This window comes from Lynx rufus, unplaced genomic scaffold, assembly GCF_022079265.1.
Source record: "Lynx rufus isolate CCGP_SWC_20201006 ecotype Redwood Valley unplaced genomic scaffold, mLynRuf1.p SCAF_4, whole genome shotgun sequence".
NCBI classification, from domain to species: Eukaryota; Metazoa; Chordata; class Mammalia; order Carnivora; family Felidae; genus Lynx; species Lynx rufus.
Window position 1 is genome coordinate 113287669 of NW_025814856.1, and position 21758 is coordinate 113309426.

At 35.4% G+C, this 21758-nt stretch overlaps 1 protein-coding gene across 1 annotated transcript; it reads right to left on the reverse strand.

Annotated features, from left to right (window-relative positions):
- Positions 1–243: 243 nt before the first annotated feature.
- MACC1 (MET transcriptional regulator MACC1) lies at positions 244–21385 on the reverse strand. The gene is made up of 4 exons (XM_047095060.1): positions 21271–21385; positions 17754–19795; positions 14238–14426; positions 244–456 (listed from the first exon to the last, which is right to left on the reverse strand). Exons 1-4 carry the CDS (start codon positions 21383–21385, stop codon positions 244–246), a joined length of 2559 nt encoding a protein of 852 aa, XP_046951016.1.
- Positions 21386–21758: the final 373 nt, after the last annotated feature.

Here is a 21758-nt window from a genome sequence, read left to right on the forward strand (position 1 = left end):
TGGCTTAATGTTTGCATTTGAAACATATAAAATTACATGTTTAATTATAAAATGTATCCTTGGACTTTGTGTTAAGCTGTGCTTTCGCCAGGAAAAAATACTTTTTGACAAATGAAAAAAAAGTAATACTTTTCTGAGATTCTTTATGTACGCGTGTGTGCACACACCACATGCACACACACACATACACACACACGCACTCCATTTCCCTCCTACCATTCTCCCTCTTCCCCAAAACATACCCTATACTTCCTCAGAAGTAGAGAATGCAGTTGCTCTCAAAAACTCTAAGGAATGTATCAGTATTAAAGCTCCAGTTAAGTCTCGCCACTGCTTGGTCACAGGGTTTTTCATTCTGTCCAAAGCCGATTGAAGGTCTTGTAACACGTCTCTGTAGCTATTTCCATAGTGAGCACCCCAAGTATAGAGAAAATCATAAGCAGGTTTCCACATCATCTATAAAGGAAAAAAATTAGACTGGAGTAGTTGGAAGACAAACAGAGATGAAAATAGATGCTTTTAAAAAAAGTTTTAAAAGCCTCTCAGGACATAAAAAAACTGGAATACCAATTATACATGGACTTACTTAATGTCATAGAAAACGTTTCAATAGCTATCACTTCCATCTTATATCTTTGTGTTTCTATGCCTAGAAAAATTTTAAAATAATGACAAGTAGTGCCTCTTTTTTTTCTTGATCCATCACCTAAACATTGTTCATTGCCTTGATATGATATAAAATTCTTGGTGTAATTTTTTGATGTTACTGAGATAAACTTTTCACTCTCTGAAAGATTTTTAAGGTAAAAATAATGACTCTTTTATTTTAATACTATCTATGGTGAGCTTTATTACACGACATATCACAAGGAGCTATACAGTGTATTTAATGCTTTAAGTCATTTTATTTGAGCAAGGAAACAAGAAAAGATGTACTTTCATGATCAAATCTTAAAAGGAAAGTAAAAATACAGTTCTCTAATTTAAAAATAATTTAATGAATCATTTTATAACCAAAAGAAAGATCAATATTCAATGTTTTATTATGCTTTCCCCAAGCACCTACCAATACCAATGACATCATTGTTTCCATAGAAATAAATGTACGTCAAAGAGGAACTTCATGTTCGAGCATGTATGTAATGGTAACCAAGGCAACCAGGCTCAGAGAGAATAAAGACAAAGGCCGACCAAAGAAGATAAATTGTAGAATAAACACACACACACACACACACACACACACACACACACACACAGAAACACAATGAGCTTAAAATAAATTTTTCTAAGAAAATGAAAAAACGAGCCATGTACTACTTATAATTGGACTATTTGGAATATGAACTTTATTACCTCTACCTATTTGGGTTCACTAAACTAATTCATTTGTGATTTTATCACAAACGCAGGAACACAGACTGTGAGCTCAATATTATGCAGAGCTGCCCTCTTAAATAGAGCCTCCATTAACAGTAATATCACATGAAGTAGGGCTCTGGGATATAATTTTTCACCCTCCTCTGATAGCCTCATATACTCTAAAATTGAAATTAAAAGAATGAAAGACCATAATAAAGAGTTTCAATCAATTTAATCTACATAAAAGGATAGGCATTGAACTCAAAAAACAGTTTGATGTTATTTTGTCCAAATTGGCATTCCTGGGAAGCCATGAACACCCATATCTTTGTCTCTATTGATGAAGCTTGATTCTGCAAGGTATTGAATGGAAAATAATTATCAATATTATACTATATCCAGGAGATTATGATGCATCATCCCAAATGATCCCAGATTTTTGTATATAAGTTTTACCCTCTCCAACCTGATTTACAAAGAACTGCATCTTCCATCACTGATAAGACTATGAATGAGATGTTCTCTTGTTTATTTTTCTGAATAGTCACTTTGAAATCAAACCTCCCAGTTGCTGGTCACCACTAATATCTCAGCAATGGAAGATGAATTGAGGCATATTAACAGACGCTTTTTGCCAGATTCAATCTTGCCTGCCACTTCTCAGATGCAAAGATGCACTAAACAAATAAATTATTCTGTAGCGAGTATATACTAACCCTCTGTAAAAGCTTTGAGACCTGTATTCTATGTTGCATTCATTTAAAATTCCCTGATGCTCAACTAGTTGGTACATTATTTTTCAACTTGCCATATAGTGTTTAAAATAATGGTGTTTATAGCTAAAACCTTCTCATATTTTATGCTAAGTCCTTTAGTAATTGAATGATAAAAAGATGTATTTGAGGGCTGCCTGGGTGGCTCAGTAGGTTAAGCATCCAGCTCTTGATTTTGGCTCAGGTCATGATCTCATAGTTCACGACTTCGAGCCCCACATTGGGCTGTGTACTGACAGTGTGGAGCCTGCTTGGTATTCTCTCTCTCCCTCTATCTCTGCGCCTCCCCAGCTCACGTGCACTCTCTTTCTCAAAATAAGTAAATAAACTTAAAAAAAAAATAGATGTATTTGAAGATATTTTATGATAAATAGCATCTAAGAGCATTTCAGTACCCAGATGATGGCATAGTCTCATAAAAACCAGATGTCTTTTAAAGAATCACATCTGGATAATTTTCAGTTTATGCACTACTATGTGTGCAGATTCAAAGTAACATCATAGAGGCAGCCAAAATGGCTCCACTGCCTTTCCTGGTAAAAACAAAACACACACACACACACACACACACACACACACACAACTCTGCACCACATATCTTGCTGCAGCACAGTGGATTGCTATGTATAGAAAAGCCCTGAGGCATACTCAATCATGCAGCAGTCCTTTGGTGCTGTTTGAAATAGGAAATACACCAAGGTGATGCAGGAATTGGGAACTACAGATTCAGAAGTCCAATGATACATTTATCTACTCACTTATGCAGAGAGCTATATAACACTCTCACATTTGGCAGTTTTCACTGATAGCAGAACATTTCAGTCAGTTCTTGCAATTCAGAGAAATTTGGATAGACTTCTGAGTCCTGAACCCAAATTAAGACACCTGATAGTGTGAAAGAACTCCCCAGGAGTACTCTGAATTAGTCAGAAATGCAAGGAGGGATACTGCTTTAAACTCATTGGGGATTCCCTGGAGTCTAATCCATAAGCTACATAGAAAGGGTTACAATAGCTTGGGGCTGAAAACACTAGAGCAATGGTAAACTTCATGATTTATACTAAAATGTGTATCTATTGCATTCCAGTTCTGTTTCTCTTTGAAGCAAACTAACCCTGAATATTCCTTCAGTGCAAAATCTGATCTGCTATATATAACATCATGTGTGGCTGTCCATACAGATGACAGAGAAACACTATTGTAGCACAAATACAATGAATATATTCAAAACACGTTGTTCATTAATTATTTCACTTATTAAATTAAGAGTTTTTGAGTAGCTACCACTACAAAGAATTTTGTTACACAAAGGAATAAAATGATGAATATAGCATGGCTTGTTTTTAGAAGCTTATAGCATAGAAGGGAGATAGATACTTGCACAAACACTGACCCATTGTATAACTAGACAGCATTTGGTAATTAACAGTTTAAGAAAACTCAAAAATTACTTTCATGTTTTCATTTAGTGTAATAAAAACTGAGAGTTCATTGACTGAGAAGCAGTGTGGTGTAATAGAAAGAAAGATGGGTTTTGATGTCAGAGCTCTGGGTTGCCATCTGAGTTACACTGCCTATCGGATGGGTCAATTTGGGTAAATCAAAGTATCTGAGTTTTGAATTTTTTAATCTTTAAAATATGGATAATAATTTCCCAGGTCTGTGTCCAAGAAACCTTCTAAAGTATCTGGCATATAGTTTGCATTTAATACTTTTTAATAGGATATGAAGGAAAGTGGGTAATTTTGGGATGAGAGAAAGATAAGCAACCTAGTTTTAACCCTAATGCATATGAGGTGAAGGCATGAGTATCTCCATCTCCAGTAAGACTTTTGAATAGAGAGATGACCTCCAGGAAGCAGCCAAGAGTTTAGCATCATGCCAAAGTGATGAGGAAAAATGAGAGTGGAGGAAAATGCCAAGGAAGAAAATGAAAGGGTGAAAAATTTAACCCTCAATTAAGTCCACAATTAGGGACCACAAACAAGAAATAGAAGCAATGAGGGGTGCTGGGTGGTTCAGTCGGTTGAGCATCCAACTCTTGATTTTGACTCATGTAACGATCCCAGGGTCGTGGGATAGAGCCCTGCATCATTTCTGTGCTGAGTATTGGGATTCTCTCTCCTTATTTGTCTGTGCCTTCCCTGCTTGTGTGCTCTCTCTCTCTCTCTCAAAAATAAATAAACAACAACAAAAAATTCTCTATTTCCCTCTGCCCCTCTCCCCTGCTTGTGTGTGCAAGCTCTCTCTAAACATAAAATAAATATTTAAAAAAGAAAAAGAAAAAAGTAGAAGCAATATAAGTATGGAGAGAAGCTGGTGTCAGAGTCATAGAAAATGAAGAAGGGTACTTCATGTTGCAAAAGTCAAGGATTGATAGCATTCCAAAAAGGACATTCAGCTCAACCCAGCTTCTCAGAGCCTGTTGTTCACATAGCCTCCCAACTCCACGTTCAGTGACATCACATTAGGAGGTTAAAATCATCAATGTTAGGAGTTTTTACACCATGGAAGATGGCAAAGGTATAATTTAGGGCTTTTTCTCCCTTGAAGAACTATTAAACGTGTGCCAGCATGCCACTCTTTGAGGACATCTCTTCTCTGTTAGCCCCTCTCTTACCTGTAATGTCAAGTAATATGGAAACATGAAGCAAAACTGAGAAAAATCCAGGATCTTGGCACTATTAGGACCTCAGTAACCATGGAGAAGGCAGTTTGAAGAGAGTGGTAGAGGACAGACTGCAGGTAGGAGCAGGTGACAAGGAACTAGAAACCACAGAAAAAGTGGGTCACATTTGGAATTTGAAAGTTAAAAGAAGAGAGACAAAGCTAGAAGGAGAAGCAGTGGAGAATAAATTATTTTTAAAAGGAAAAAAATCTATAAAGACTAATATTTTACATTTGAAAGGAGAGGTTGGTTTGAATCCTACCCTAGCCAGATAATTTAGGGTTGATGAAGATTAAGGAGGCAGCATATTTCTCAAGAAGATAAGTTAACTTCCTTTAAGCAGAACACATAAACACACACAAATGTTAAAATCATTATGGAGTTAGGGTAATGAACAGGGAAAATATCAAGAATAATTGAGAATAAATGGGATTTAAAGCATATGCTATAGTTGCGTACTTGGTACAAATGAAAAATGTTAAATTTGGGGAACTAGGTTTTAAAAATTTTTTTAAACATTTATTCATTTTTTAAAGAGTGTGAGCAGGGAAGGGGCAAAGAGAGGAAGACACAGAATCTGAAGCAGGCTCCAGGCTCTGAGCTATGAGTACAGAGCCCAATGCAGACCCGAACCCATGAACTGTTGAGATCATGACTTGAACCAAAGTAGGACACTTAACCAACTGAGCCACCCAGGCACCCCTCGGGGGCTAGGTTTTAAAAGTATGTTTTATTAAGAGAAATAAACAAGTCTCTGCCAAGTATGGTAAATAGAACTTTCTCTATATTGAGATTTGCTTTAACAAAGCATGACAAAAGCCCAGCCTTCATCAATGCAATAAATAGTCTAATCAGTTTTTTGTTGTCCTTTGCGACAGAGCTATATGATATTTGCCTCAAGTCCTTAAATATTTTACTTTTGTTTCTTCAGCACTTCTTTCTGTCTGTCATTCTACGTTTTCTTATTCAGCAAGTGAACATATGCCATCGAAGGCAAAGACACAAGAGGAAACTGGCATACATTAATTAACTATAGACTTTACAAAATTAGGTCCAAAAATACACATTAAAAGCCACAAAGGAAGGGTGTCTGGGTGGCTCAGTCGTTTAAGCATCCGACTTAGGCTCAGATCATGATCTCTCTGTTCGTGGGTCTGAGACCCGCGTCAGGCTCTGTGAGGACAGCTCAGAGCCTGGAGCCTGCTTCAGATTCTGTGTCTCCCTCTCTCTCTGCCCCCTCCCTGCTCACACTCTGTCTCTATGACTCTCAAAAATAAACATTAATTTCTTAAAAAAAAGCCACAAAGTATTCTCAGGTTTGTAATAATTAAAGAGAAAACAAAGTCATACGTTTTCTGGAAATGTTTAAATGAATAAAATCAGTAGAATAAACAATTTTCTTTCCACAATGACCTAAGTCCTCTGAAAGCTGGAAGTGATTGTGGACTGCTATGATCTCTTCCAGGTTTATGTTATCTTATATATCTATTTAGTGGTTTAAAATAGTTCTTCCGTTCTTGTTCAGTGTTATGATTTAAGGGATGATATGCAGAAACTCTGCACTAGTGCGTAGATAAATCAAAGGAAAGCATGCTCCTGAGGGTTTGTTTTTGTTGAATTACTCGTAACCACAAAACAAATTGTCTCAGTCTTCTTCACCTCTAACACAATTATTTGACACACAGGCATTACTCTTACTCCTATACTCTGAGATTTTTTTAAATGTTAACTTCAGGATGTTATGGGTTCATCTCTGAATAGGAAGCACGAGGCTGACAAAAGCATAGAGTTGTTAATTTCTCAACTGTGTGTTTTGATCTCCTTCTATAAGGGAGCATCAGTAAGCATCAGTAAGTATTTAATCTATTAAAGGTTAGCAGTTTCCAAAGTCCTAGCATTTGTGTGAAATGTCTTTGGCTTATCTTCCAGGCATTAGAGGACAAAGAAAATGGTAAAAGAGCAATAAAAGAAGTGGTGAGATGTCAAAAGAAATGAAACAGGAATAGAAATTTAAAAAATAGTTTTCCAAATTTAGAGCGCTTGTTCCCAGAAGCCAGTAAGACTCATTAGATAATGCTCTGGATAATGAAATGCAACATGAATAAAAGCAATTCAGATTTGAGCTTAGCACTCTATGTCTTTTTTTAGCTCATAAAACATGAATAGCATAAAGGATGCAATTGGTTAACTACAATTGGATGATTACATTTTTCCACATTAAAAGATTCATAACCCCCTTACTTTCCTCATAAAAGTATAGGAGCAATGTTTCATTTTAAGTACAATTAGCTGAAGAAGTATTAAGGCAAATTTGCATTATTAATGATTATTACATGTGTTCTATCTTCAGTACATCATTTACAATATCCAGGTGGGTCTTCTATCACCTTAAATGGTAAGTACATAAATAGTGTTGAGAGTTACCATTACCTTCAGAAAAGAAGGGAGGCTAACTATCAGGGAGTCCCTATTTCCTTAGAAGGGACATGGACTTGTTTGAAACTTGGACATAAGATTCTCTTGGAAAAGTCTCTGGGTACAGCCAGCTTTGCTTCCTCTAGGAATAACCTCTTGGAACATCAGGGGTTAAGCATAACCCAGAGGAAGATAGAGGACTCATACTTTGCTTCTGCATCTACTCAAAACAATCTAACATCTTAGGAAAACCGGCTGGACGAGCCATCTTCACTAACTCCTAGTTAGGAAGAGAATTCAGGTCACCCAGCTATAAATCCAGAGTCATTTCATTAAAGTATAGCCATGGATTTATTTCAGTAGTAAGCAGTTTTAATCAATGCTGATTTAAGTCTTATACTTAGCTGGGGTTTGGTTTTTCTAAAATTCCTGGTTGTTTGTGATTCCCCAAAATAAACCTCAATAAAGAAAACCTAAACTCTAAATAAAATATTTGTGTCTCTAAATCCAATTTAAGATATCTTTATAATATTTAAACTTTATAATATTTATTAATATGATTATTATTTCTATTTGATTTTCGGTAGGTAATAAGACATATAATGTAGAAGATCATATAACTACAATGTGCTACCCCATGAATTTCACTATGATGTCATTGTTTCTTTATTTCATCATTTCAAGAAATGGAGTAATTTCTGGAATTAAATATTGTAGCAACAAGCATTATAGTATTGTACAAAATAGACTATAGTAATCTAAATATTATGTCACTGTGTCAAATCTGTAGTCCAAACAATGAAGAACTGAGAAATTAGTCTATACATGTTACCACTGGTAGATGAATTTCCATATAATACTTTCCCATCTTTAAAAAATTGTAAATGTATCTCATACTGTAAAAGCCCAGCAAACCATACAGTTAAGTACCAAGGCTAGAAGTGGACAATGCAATGTCCCTGCAGAATCCAGGACTTGCTGTGTGAGCCAGAAAACCATAAGAGCTCAAGAACTTCCTTTTATCTTTTGCAAGAGACATTTTCCAAGGAAAATAAACATTGTTAAACCAGTAAAAAAGCTGACCAGCCAAGGCTTTTTTCTTCTTATTTTTTCCATGCACTACCATTCCACCAGTTTTTAGAAGAGAAACCTTGAAATCATTGGTGACTTTTCCCTTGCCTACATTCTTTCTATAGTTACTTGCAGCCATATTACTAAAAAATTACTATATTTCCTTTTCCAAAATCATTCAGTGTCACACAGTTGTCAAATTCACCTCTTCCTCTTAGTTAAAATAATAGATAATATATATTTAGTTATTACAATGTGGAAAGCATTATTCCAAATATTTCATGTATATTATTTCATTTAATCCTCCAAATATCCGATGAGCAAGATAGTATAATTCACATCACTTTCCAAAAAAAAGTATTCCTAGAAAAAAAAGTTTATTTGCTGAAGACTAATAGATAATAGACTAGATCAGGAATCCAGACCAGCAATCTTAACCTCTATGCTCTGGCAGTCATTAAAGACTCTATTGTCTCCAATATATACATATATGACCATATCTCCCAATAATTACTAAAATGACCTCTCCCCTCCAGCCCACATAGTCTCCTCAATGGTCTCTAGAAGTCACTGGTATCCAGAAGCACTGAAATCTCCTTCCAATCCTCTCCAATTATCCAAATGCTATCCATCCTTCAGGACTAGGGTGCGTCTTCTGACAGCTCCTTCCCAATTTGATCTTTTATTTAGCTAATTCTGAAAGGACTTATTAGTTGTGCATATTGGATAGGACTGTGTGTAAAACATACCTGGGTCTGGAACCCAGTTCTGTACTTAATAACCATGTAATTCTGGATGATTTACACAAATGCATTCACTCTTAGTTTGCATATCTGTAAATTGTGAATGGTTATAATGTCTTCCTTACAAAGTTTGTTAAAATAAATGAAATACGGTAAATAAAATGCTCATAATGATTAGCTGACACAGTAAACACACAATAAATTGCAACTATTACCATTCTCATTATTTTCACTTATTTCAGCATCTAATCATATACTTTTTAAAAAATAAAATAATTCAAGTTATTAACAATTTATCTCAATTCCCAGGCCAAATAAAATGTGGCTTTAGGGAGAAAAAAAATCATATTTTCCATTCTGTTTGCGATTTTTATAGCTCCTAAAGCTCCAATGCTGGGAACTGACAGTCCTAGTAAATATGTTAAAAGTACAGATGAATTACATACTGAGAGCAAGGATTCAGAGGAAAGATACTAAATAAGTAGGAAGAATTCCATACAGAACTTTTATTCGTGTATAAAAAATAAGTAAAGTTAGCTCTTTGAGGAATACCTACTTTCTCACTTTAAATCTAGACCCAGAATAAAGTGCTCTGAACACTATAGCTGCCAGTCAGAAATGGGGGGGGGGACAAATATATGGCTAGAAGACAAAACAGAAAATCATACCTCACTGATTGAGCAAAAAGACTTATAAACACACCATTCCAGTCATAACTCTCTATAGGTGAGTGGCTTCTGAGATGAAACTATATCACAATTAACAACGTTGACTTCCTTAGGCTTCCATAAATAGGGTGGCCCATTCTGGCAGGTCAGATAAGAAATCAGCTTTGACAGGCCTTTTGGTGCCTGTGTTTGAGGTGGAGCCCAGTGCGGTAGAAGGTAACTTAATAAGAAGTAATGCTTAGTGTCCTTGGTAAGTAAGTGTCCTGACTGAATAAGATGGAGAGAGTATCTTCTGTATTGTGTGTCAGGGGACAATGGAAGACAGTTACTGGGAAAATTGTCACACATACCATTAATCCCAGAAGCTTAAGTCAAGAGTATCCAAGTTAGGCCTAAGAACATCTTAGCCCTGAAATCCCCAGCATTTTCTCCTTATAAAATCCAATTTTTTTAATGGGCTATTTTTCTAATATTTTATTGATTCTGGTTTTTAAATTAAAGCTCTAAATATGGTCAAGAAAATAAACTCCAATGAATTTTCATTAACATTCACTGGAAAACCTTGGCAATGATTAAACATCTTTGTATAGTACAAATGTATTTCTTTTTCAAAGGCAATACTCCAAAAACATATTTTGCTTAAAATCAGACTCAAAATTTTATAGTTTTGTTTTTATGTTAGAAATTCAATATCATCAGAAAAGTTGACTAACATTTCTTATAACTTAGATAGGTGGTTAGTTTAAAAAGTGACTTTCTCAGAAGTCTCCAGGGAGAAGCTTTTCTTTTCACCTTATAAAATAATAATGGCCAAAAGTACTCAAGAAATATCTGACATACTATTAATAATCTCTTTTCTTTAATTGGATTGAAGCTTGATAAAGATACTAAGGCAAATTTTGGTAGTATCATACAATGGCTTGAAAAAAGAAAAAGAAAAAATGAAATGAGTTGCTTAAACCCCCAGTCCTGACCACACCTCGTGGCACTGCCACTCAGCTACCATGTTGGATTTGGCGTGGGTGGGCAGAGCATAATGGTTAAAGTACAAAGGTCCCAAAGTCAAAGTCTGTGCTCCAAACTTGGTTCCATGACTTCCTAGCTATGTATGTTTAAGCAAGTTACTCAGCCTCTCTATATCTTAGATAGTAGTAATATCTGCCCCAGAAGTTTTTGTTGAAAGGATTAAATAAAGTTAATTTTTGTAATGCTCTTGGAATAGTGCCTGGAACAGAATAAGAGCCAGATAACTGTCTTTAAGATAAAATAAAAATAGAACAAAAGCAAAGAAGAGAAATAGAAAAAGAATGAAAGTGAGTGAAGAGCCCGATTGTAGACATTGGCACACATAGAGAGAAAATGTTGGAAAGTATGCCCTCTGAGGAAGTGAGATAAAGGAAACAAAAGCAGCATGGGAACCACCAGGCCTTGTTATCTCTGTGCCCCAATTCTGGTTCCCTCCTTCTGCATGCCCTACCCAGAACTAGTATCAGTGTGTTTTAAAATCATTTCTTGACTTGTAAATTGATCATTTTTGTGAGTAGTCTCTTTCCTGAGAGAAAAAAAAAAACAAACAAACAACTGTACAGCTGTTTTTTGTCTTTGTTCTTGTTTTTGTTTTTGTTTTGTTTTGTTTTTCCAGGGGGATAAAACTTAGCATACATTTACCCTTTAGTTTAAGTGGTCTAGACTCCCATAGATTATTTGGAATGGGTTCAGGCCCATGTCATGCATAATTTTCTAAGTATTTAATAACATGAATCACAGCAATGACTGTCAGCATTAGCCACAGTAAATTGAATGATAACCTCCAGAAAGACACCTAGGGACTTTCCTTTCTGTTTCTGAATTTTTATCAACCTTAGACATGCACTTAGTCATTTATGATTTGGACTGTGCAAAAGTAAATAATGGAAAAGTAGGCTGTTTGTTGGCTTCCATCAAGATTTAGGGAAAGACAAAATATAAACAATCACAATTAGAGAGAAGTTAGATGCTTAACAAACCTGAGAGAATAAAAACTTTCTGGTAAATAATTCTCAAGAAAACCCTTCTAAAAACAAGGCCTTACTAAGAAAAAAAAAAAAAAAGGCTGGCTTTCAGTTAGGCAACTTTTTTTAAAGAATTATTTTTAGAGGTGCCTGGTTGGCTCAGCTGATAGAGCATCTGACTCTCGTTTTCAGGTCAGGTCATGACCTCATGGTTTGTGAGACTGAGCCTGATCTCACAGTTTGTAAGATCGAGCCCTGTATCTGGCTCTGTGCTGACAGCATGGGGCTTACTTGGGATTCTCTCTCTCCCCCCCTCCCCCATTTGCACTCTTTCTCTGAAAATAAATAAAATAAACATTTTTTAAAAAAAATATTTTAGAGCAGTTTTAGGTTCACATATATCTAGATTTTGCAGGTAGAGATTTTGCATATATCTCCCACCTATGCATAGGTGCATATGCATATATGCATAGCCTATAGCCTACCCTGTTATCAGCAGCCTCCACCTGAGGGGTATATTTGTTAGAATTGATGAATCTACAATGATATATTATAAATACTCAATGTCTACAGTTAACCTTGGGTTCATTGTATATTCATTGCATATCCATGTGTTGTATATGCTATGAGTTTCGACAAATATAGATATCATTATGATATTATACTGAGTATTTTCACTGCCCTAAAAATCCTCTGTGCTCTGCCTATTCACTTCTCCTTCCTGAAAGTCTGGCAACCCCTGATCTCTCTACTGTCTCCATAATTTTACCTTTTCCAGAATGTCATCTATTTGGTATCATACAGTGTGAAGCTTTTTTTCCAGATTGGCTTCTTTCACTTAGTGATATGTATTTAAAGTTTTCCCATGTCTTTTCATGGTTTGGTAAGTCATTTCTTTTTAGCACTGAATAATGTTCCATTGTCTGGATCTACTAGTTTATTTACCCAGACACCTGTTGGGGGACATCTTGGTTGCTTTCAAGTTTTGGCAATTATGAATAAAGTTGCTATAAACATTCGTGTCCAGGTTTTTGTGTGGACAAAAGTTTTTAACTCTTTTGGATAAATACCAGCGAGTGTGATTGAGTGATCATAAGTTAAGGGTATGTTTTCTTTGTACGAAACAGCCACAGTGCCTTCCAAAGTGACTGTATCATTTTGCATTCCCACCAGCAATGACTTGGGGTTCTCATTGTTCCACATCCTCCAAAGCATTTGGTGTCATCAGTGTTCTGGATTTTGGCCATTCTGATAGGTGGTGGTATCTCAATCGACAATGTATTAATCAAGTTCACTTAAATATCAGAATAGCATATCCCTCAGAATGTTGTTCTTTTTTTCCTTATTAAAGGTGTGTCATCTTTTAGCTCATTTGGTAAAAACTGATTTGTACATTGTAATGTCCTTCTCAGTATATGGAAGTAAATGTAGTCTATAAGGGGGAGGAATCTAAAAGGGGGGGGGGATGTGTCCTGGATGCTCTTGCCTCAAGAGTCTGTTTGGAGTCCTTGCTGGATAGCCAGGCTCCAGGAACGCTGAAGCTTCCAGTGCAGCTGCTGGGATTTACCTGACTTGATCTGACTCTTCAAGCTTCATGGAAAAGTTGTCTTGTTGTGCTCACCCAGCTGGCATAGTTGCTTCAAAATAAGAAAAAATTCTCAAAAAATTAAAACCCAGCTCTATGCCCAAATAGGAAGTGGGGAACAGCTTCTGCCTCCTACCAAGTTATCATCTAATCAGAGAGATAACCTTTCCTTAACTAAAAATATCTTGAAAATGCTTTCACTCATGTGAGAGAAAGACACAGGACATTTTATATGTGCTTATCACTAGAATATTTTCATTTAAGTCAATAAAAATGGATTCTCTTTCTTTATGGTAGAGAAAATATTTACCTAATCTAGGCCTACCAGTGTACATTTGTTTTAATATTAATAAAAACAATATTTGCGTGGTAAGTATTTACTTTGTACTAAGTGTTGTTATTCTGTATTTGATGTCTATAGTTCTTACTGTATACAAAATTACAAAGGAAATAATGAAGCTCTTAGGTACTTCTAGCTTGCATTGCCAGGCTCTCATTACCAGCAACCCCACAACATCCACCTCCTTAATGTTTGTCACCAAACATTATTTATCGTAGGTGACTAAGTCTATAACTGAGGCAGATAAATACTTATTATTATATCCTCCTCCTTTATTCTGGTTTGGCCCCATTTCCTCTCTTCAAAGTTTCTCTGTTCTCTGCCTCAAGTTCTTATAGCCCTGCCTACTCAATGGCTAGCTATCTAATTTGCTCAATTTATTTGCTCAAAGACCATGTTAAAATGCAATCCAATAGGAGAATCATCAATATATTTTAAAGGTTCTCAAGGCCTTTAAGGAGAGATATAGGTTTAGTTCAGATAATATTGATGATTATAGCTACAGTGACTTCAATTAGTGGGTCCTCTAGGAGACTGCCTCAATGAATCCATGTATATAGATATACGTTTGATTTCCTTGGTCTGCAATTTTTCACTATTTAATTAGACAAATAGAAATCTTACCTCAACAGCAATACCTCCAGCTTTTCCTCGATGAGGAATTTCATATGCCTCCATCTGTTGCTTTGTGAGTCGCACTAACTTTTCAGCTAGTTCCCTCCAGCCTTTTCCAAGTTTGACAGCTGATGTCAGAATAGCAGCCTCTTGGATGAGCTGTGCTACTAACCCTTGGCAATCCATCTTCAGCAGAGCCTGCAGCAACAATTACACACCATAGTTAAAATCAACTAATTTTGGCTTCCTCCTATAAGTTAATTTTTCATTATACATTCTAGAAACTGGTATCCTCTTTCTCACCACATGTATAGTTGAGGTTTCTAAAATTCAAAAAGCTGATTTACTTTTAAGCAAATCCAACCAGCAAAGTACAGAGGATATGACTAGACCAAAATTAGGGGAGAATTAAGCCCAACTCAATGACTAATTATAAGGCCTTGGGTAAACCACTCAACTAATATGTTTCTTTAATATCCTAATTGGAAAAAAGAGGAAGTTCAACTAGACACTTCCAAAGATACCCTGAGGTTCTAGCAGTCTATAATTTTTCAACCCAGGAATGATTATTCACTCTACAAAAAATAATTCCTTTCCTTACCAGAGAATTGGCTACAGGATTTTTCTAAAAAAATAAGCATACTAGTGCTGGTAAATATTATTCTATTTTTCTTCAAAATGTGATTTAAAACTTCCCAGAATGATGCCTCTTGCATAAAATAAGATACTCCTACAACTTTGAACAAAGCTATTTATATTTATGACTTAAAAAAAATAACTCTCTGCCTTCACCCCCATTGTAATTGTGCTAAATATAAACCATTTAGTATTAAAAACAGTCTTCAACAATGCAAAATGGAAAACATCAGTTTTCCCTTTCCTTCCTCCCTCCCTTCCTCCCTTCCTTCCTTCTTCCCTCCCTCCCTCTCTCTCTCTTTTTCTTTCTTTCTTTCTTCCCTTCCTTCCTTCCTTCTTTCATTTTAATTAGGTGTCTGAGCTTTGTCAATGACCATGCATATTTCAAACAAATCTATGAGTTTCCCTTTGGCTTGAATATGTTTTTTAAAATAGGATTAAATCTATCTATCTATATCTTCTCTTTTCAAATAAGCAAATAAAGATAGTAGTGACTCATCATTTAACAGCATTTCAAAGTTTTAGCTATCACTATGAAACAATAAGTAAAAATGAATGGCCAGGTAAGGCAACTAGTCAAGTCCATGGAGTGTTCATTCCTATGGAAGCATCAGAAAGACCACCCGTGGTTTTTATACATTGACTGTATTCATCCTTACATTTATGGTGAGGAGCTAGGACCTCAGGGAAAAGCAGTACTGAGCTAGCAGGCCCCTGAAGATGATTTTAGTAAGTTGTGGAATGGTTTTAGCAATGCTTATTCCAGGTTCTTGCTTTAAGAAAAAGAAATTTACACTTGGAGTTACATAATCTGAGTTTAAAATCCAATTCCACAAAGTATAGGCCTTTAGATAGATAACAAAATATCTCTGTTTAGTGATTTTTAAAATGGATACAGTGGTGATATCACCTTCTGTAGCTGCCCATAATCTTTATGAAAATCGAATCAGATACTCAGGTACTTTAGGAATTGTCAAGTACATAAAGACAACCAGTCTCAATGTCTAAGATATGACTAAGGGTTTTAGAACCCACAATCTTTGTTATTTCCCTTCAAGCTACTCCAAATTAATATACAATCCAAGAGAAACATGTACTTGTTATGCAAATAAGGTTTCAAGATATGGCCTCTATACTCCTTCCATACAGAAATCCTGAAGGCTCTGCTCAGGCACAGCATGAGTTTTTAGGAACTACTCCCTTGAATGAGTTCTTCATCAGCACTGTTTAGGTAGTCACCAAAGCCACTAAATTCATTAGCATACACCAATATAGTGTAGACATGATGAGGCTTAAACTTCCAGACCACCTGACCAAAATAACTTTTTTTTTTCCATTAAGAGAAACAAAAACAGCAATTTTGAATTCAAGATTTTATGGGTCCACGCTGAACGTGAACTAAGGCAGAGGTAATGAAAGGTAATGAATCACTGCAAAATGCACATGCAGCTTCAACCAGGTAGATCAGCCAATGACTCTAAATGTCTAGATTGAGAATGTGGCACACCATCATAAAACTATCCACTTAATGACTGGATATTGGGGCTTTCAAAATTTAACCTTCTCAGTATCACTGTTGAATCAAAAAAAATTATAAAGAAAAGAAAATGTTTTATATATACTATTTCTTTATTGTGAATGTCACAGAATAAATTCCTCTCTAAAAATCTCTCTCCTCCATGTGCACCTTCATTAAAGCTTTTGTCCTCTCTATCAACCTGCCTGTATAATCTTACTCATCTCTCCTAAGGACCAGTTATAATGGTATTTACTACACAGACCAATATACATATTCAGACAAACTTTTAACACACACACACACACACACACACACACACACATTTATAACTGTTTTAGGAAAGTATAGTGGTTTCAAATGTGGCTTTGGAGCCAGAAAGATCTCAAGTCCCCTCTTGATACTAACCAACTGTGGGGTCTTGGGCAAGTCTGCCAGCCTCCCAAAACTCAGTTTCCTCTGTTGGTACAATGAAGATACCAGCTAGCTATACTTACTCCATAGAGTTTATGGCTGAGATAGTGTGTATAGGGAGTTCAGCATAGGGCCAAACACATAGATAACCCTACAGGAGTGTTAGCTATCATTATTATTATTTATAAATTCATATTTTGGCTAATTTTAGGAATATATTCTTGATTTCTCTTTTTATTTTTATAAAATACTGAATCTCTATTTTAAAGGCAAGACAGTTTATCTACTTTGTATCTCTCCATTGAGCCTGTATTACTCCATTGAGTAAATACTATGTCGAAAAAAAAAAAAAAAACCAAAACAACGATCCTGAGAGTTCTATTAAAACATGAGGATTAAGAAGAGAATTAGCAATATCATTTTTTGGCTTATGATGCATTGCATACGAAAAATGTCAAGTTGATAATATGAAGGACATTGATGATATGGGTCTTTTAAAATTCTGATGATATGTTTTAAAAGCAATGCTGAAAATTAAAAAAAAACACTAAATAGTGGACAGATAGCAATGGACAAGTTAATCAATCTTGTTTCAGTTTGTTTTTATTTACTTTCATCTTATTGAAGCTTCTCTGATATTTTAAGAGCTATTCAACTACTTGAGAGAGGAGAAGAGATCTCTTAACTGTTACACTCTAACACAAACAGAATCTTTAATCTTCCTTTGAAAGATGATCCTCTGGAGCCTAGTTTCTGGGAAAATCACTCTTGAATTTTAAAACTTAGAAATCAATTATATTATCTTGTAAGAAAATCTCTATATTTGCTATAACGTGACTTCAGTTTATTTGAGACTGCTGAGAGTTTTGTTAAGTTCTCTCATATGTTTGGTTGTAAATATTGCTAAGTTAATAAAGTTCTCTATGGTAAATATATTACTGTGATCAAGGAATACTCACCACAATAAGTTCATAAAGAAACTTCCTGGCGTGTCTAGCTGCATGGCAATCTTCCTTTAACTTCTTTACAACATAGGAAACCTTTTCCGATTCTTTGTCTGCTTGTATTTGATCAAAATCTTCTAGTGCCAGATGTGAGTAACCCAAGACATCGGCTAAAGCTTTCCAATCGTAAACTTTTTCTGACACCAAGGTCAATACAACTGAGTAGATGTACGTCAGTTTTTTAAAGGGTAGGGTAATTTGTTCAAGAAGATTTCTGGTTGTGAAGACATTATCTGACATAGATATTACTTGTTCCTTGGCAATCACCTTGATATTTTTGCAATGTATAAGTCCAACCTTACCTCTCAAGATTCCCACATACCATTCTTTCACTTTGGACTGCCCAATAGCTTTTACCTTACCCTCTCCAAGAAGAGCTACTGTGTCCCCTTTGAAATATTCAAGTAAGTAGTCAATCTTTTTTTGTCTTAGCACTGTCTTCAAGGTTACCCCATAGTTGGTGAAGTTCATTTTTTTGTCCTGAAATGTGGGATATTTAACACACACAGTTGGTAACAATGGAGCAGACCTGATTTTCTTCTCTTCCTGCAAATTACCTGGCAGATTTGAGAGCCTTTTTAGGCTAGGAGCTGGATCAGGTGTAGTGATAAAGAACTGTGTAAGTGCTCTACCATTGGGAGGCTCCACCTGAACACGGAAAACAAACAAGTGCATTTCTCTGGAGTCAACTAAGGAAAATAAAAATTGTTGATTAACTACTTCACCTGCTTGCAACTGCTTTTGTTTAATTTCTTTCCTTTCTCCTTCTGCCTTCACTTCAAAATCAGGATCACATGAAAAAACAGAAACATTTAAATCTTGTGGCTTGTCAAGGAAGAATGAATGCTTCCCCCAAAGCTGAAACACAACCGGAGATGTGTTTTTACCACCCTTCTTAATATCAGAGATTGTAAGCTTTCCTGGCATATAACTGTGTCCACAAACTATAAAAATAGCAGTGAAACTGGGATGAATATATCTGGGCCCATAAATTCCAACTGACGTGGTTTTGTGGATACAATCCCAAATGGTGGCAGCTGGTGACTGAGTAGCTTTAATTTGTGCAGCAACCACTAGATACATCACCTGGCTCAAGTCTATTAGCTTGACTTGAATAATGTCTTCATAAATATAGCAGTTGTTTAACACTTTGAAAGGGCCTTCTTTACGCAAGCTGTGTAAACATACCATTTCTGTCATGACTTGGCTGAAAGGATCCTTTCTCACTTCAGCCCCTATTTTCATCTCCAGCAAAATGGCTTCCATTGTGTTAAGGTTGCCTAACATGATTTCCAATAGTGGGCTTACGGTGCATGAAAGATCATGGTTAAGCGTTTGTGGAGGTTCAAGAAAAGCCCTTAGAGATACCTCTTGGAATTCTCCCACAGCTACATGGCCTTGGGGTACATGAACAGTGATATCTGATTCAGGTAATTGTACTGATCCTCCTTGGTGGCTTAATTTACAAACTGTCACAATCTCTGCAACTTGTGTTTGGGCCCATCCAGGACTCTGATTAATTATATTCAAATCCAGGCAGGAACGGGCCAGCTGGCGCTGACTTAACCAAGCCATTTTATAAGCCTCTCTGTCATTCTGAAGCCATTCTAAGTCTTGTTCTAGTATCTGGTCAGAGTTATGTATATTCTGATGGGCATGTGCTGTGTCATCTAAAACGTCCAAAAGTTCTGAAACACTTTTAGATCTTCCAGCTTTCCGTGGGGAAGACTGCCTAAGCAACTGATGCACATCCAGTTCATCGCCAGAGGAATCAAAAGAATTTCCTATTTCTATTTCTCTAAAAAAGAGAAAAGGATCTTCCTTCAAGATGGAAATATTGTCTCTCTTCTGGTTATTTCTTAGCTGAGTTATGTCATCCAAAAATGGGTTAGAAGCAGACAATTCATTCCAGAATGGATTTGTAATTTTGGAAGCACTATTGCCATGACAGGTGAAAGCATCTGGCCAATTGAGAAGAAATCCTGGGTCTGGACATTCTTGTTATTTAGACAAAAACAAAGCAAAACAAAGATGAAGTGGCGTTCTGAGACACAACCAAGAGTAATTTTCACTATTGCTTAACAATTCAAGACTCTTTAGTTTGCTTTTCGATCTCCAGTGTAACAGCTACTATAAAATTAATGTTAAATTTGCTCAAATTTTGATGTTACAGGAAAAGAGAAACTGTCCTGCCAGTTTATTTTTTACCATGTTTAATGTTATTTTACCTTAAGTCACTATAATTTACAAATAAGTGCTCAAAAATTTATACAGTAATCAGTTGAACACATTTCCTTGAAAATTACCCAGACTACCTACACTTATGCATTATTGTTTTATGTTTTATTTTCACAAAATAAAACCCCTGAACAAACAGAATAATTCAGTCAACTATCCAGATTTTTCTAAACACTGAATATTTGGTCTCAATATACCTAGATTATTCATTTGATGTTTTTTCTTTTCTGATAATATTCCATATGTAAAAATATCAAATGCATCTGTTAACGGCTAAAGCAATTTTGTATTTAAAATTTTAAAAACAATATGCCAAATTAAATAGTAATGCATGTCTTAGGTTATTTCCTGATAACTGTACTGATGAATTTTAATAATGTTCAAGTTTTTTCCAGAAAAATAAACATTTCATGACAATAAATATTGAAAAATTGGTCACCATTAGATTTACTATTTGAAAGGATTCGTTGAACTTTTCCAAGTTTAAAATGACTAAGAACAGGCTTACCACTATGAAATGAAAACATGTTATTTCTTTGGAAAGTAGTTTAAGAATCACCACCACATTAAAATATTTACACATGAACCGTAAGGAATTTCTGTATATCTCACAAATATTAAAGTCATTTTTTAATGATTAGAGTAACTCATACTTGGCCATTTCCCAATAAATACTGGTAACGATTCTGTGGACTTGGTGAAACTAGTACTGCTTTCAAGAAAATGAAAGCCAAATGGCCAGCCAAAATTGGAAAATGAGTTCAAGTAAACAGTCAGACTTTTTTGTTTAATATGTATACAGCTATATCTTGATTGAAATGAGTTTTCAGTATCACATATTAAAAATTAGAAGATGCACTTGAACAATAAAAATTGCATTTCTCTTATTTCCTTGTTGCTTCAACCTGGTTTCATCTCTCTTAAAACTTACTCTTCCTCTGAAGATCAATTCAACTCTTTTATTCTCCATAAAGATTTTCTAGCACACTCCAATCTCTAGAGATCTCTTTAGCCTCCAAATTCATTATATGTACCAGAAATATCATTCACTTAATAATAAAGTTTTGCCTTCTCATAAGATTTACATAATCTGTTGCCTGGGCTGTTTCGTTTTGCTCATCTTTTTAATGATAGTGTATTTCTATAATAATTTTATAATTCTTTTAATCTTTTGTAGCTCTTCTCAGAGGTATCCCTCCAATAGTTATTGGCAATGGGTAAAATACTTAAGTACCTGTAATATGGAAATTTCTTGAGGATTTTTGATCTTCCATGTCACATAAATTTCCCTCAGACTTACTTCGTGAAATCCTTCCTGACCAAAAGTGGGCTCTTTCATTGGTTAACATTTTCCCACCTAGACAATAAACAAACAAACAAACAAACAAATAAATATTTTACAAGTATACATGTACAAGGTGGCCGAGAAACTAAATTTAAAGTATTCACATACCCTTAAATAGAAACTTTCATATAACAATACTCTACATAGGTCCTCTATTTCTGGTAGGATGCTAGATTAGATATCCTGAAATATATATTAGTACTTCTCTGAAAAATGCTCAGATTCTAAACTAAAATGTATTACTGATCCCATAAAAAAAAGTAATTAATGAAAATCCCAAGGACAAGAGAAAAGGAATAGTAAGTTGAAACTTCAATAAATTGGAAATCCCTGTTTGGTGATTGGAGGACAAACATTCACAAAACTGGAAAATCTCC

What these genes read in the sequence shown, in the direction of transcription:
- MACC1 (XM_047095060.1), bottom strand. Translation starts at nt 21,385, where the DNA reads ATGTTAACCAATGAAAGAGCCCACTTTTGGTCAGGAAGGATTTCACGA. An exon ending in AAGAAATTTCCATATTACAG is followed by an intron (nt 19,796 to 21,270) that starts GTACTTAAGTAT and finishes CTAAATAACAAG; the next exon opens with AATGTCCAGACCCAGGATTT. An exon ending in CTGGAGGTATTGCTGTTGAG is followed by an intron (nt 457 to 14,237) that starts GTAAGATTTCTA and finishes TTTCCTTTATAG; the next exon opens with ATGATGTGGAAACCTGCTTA.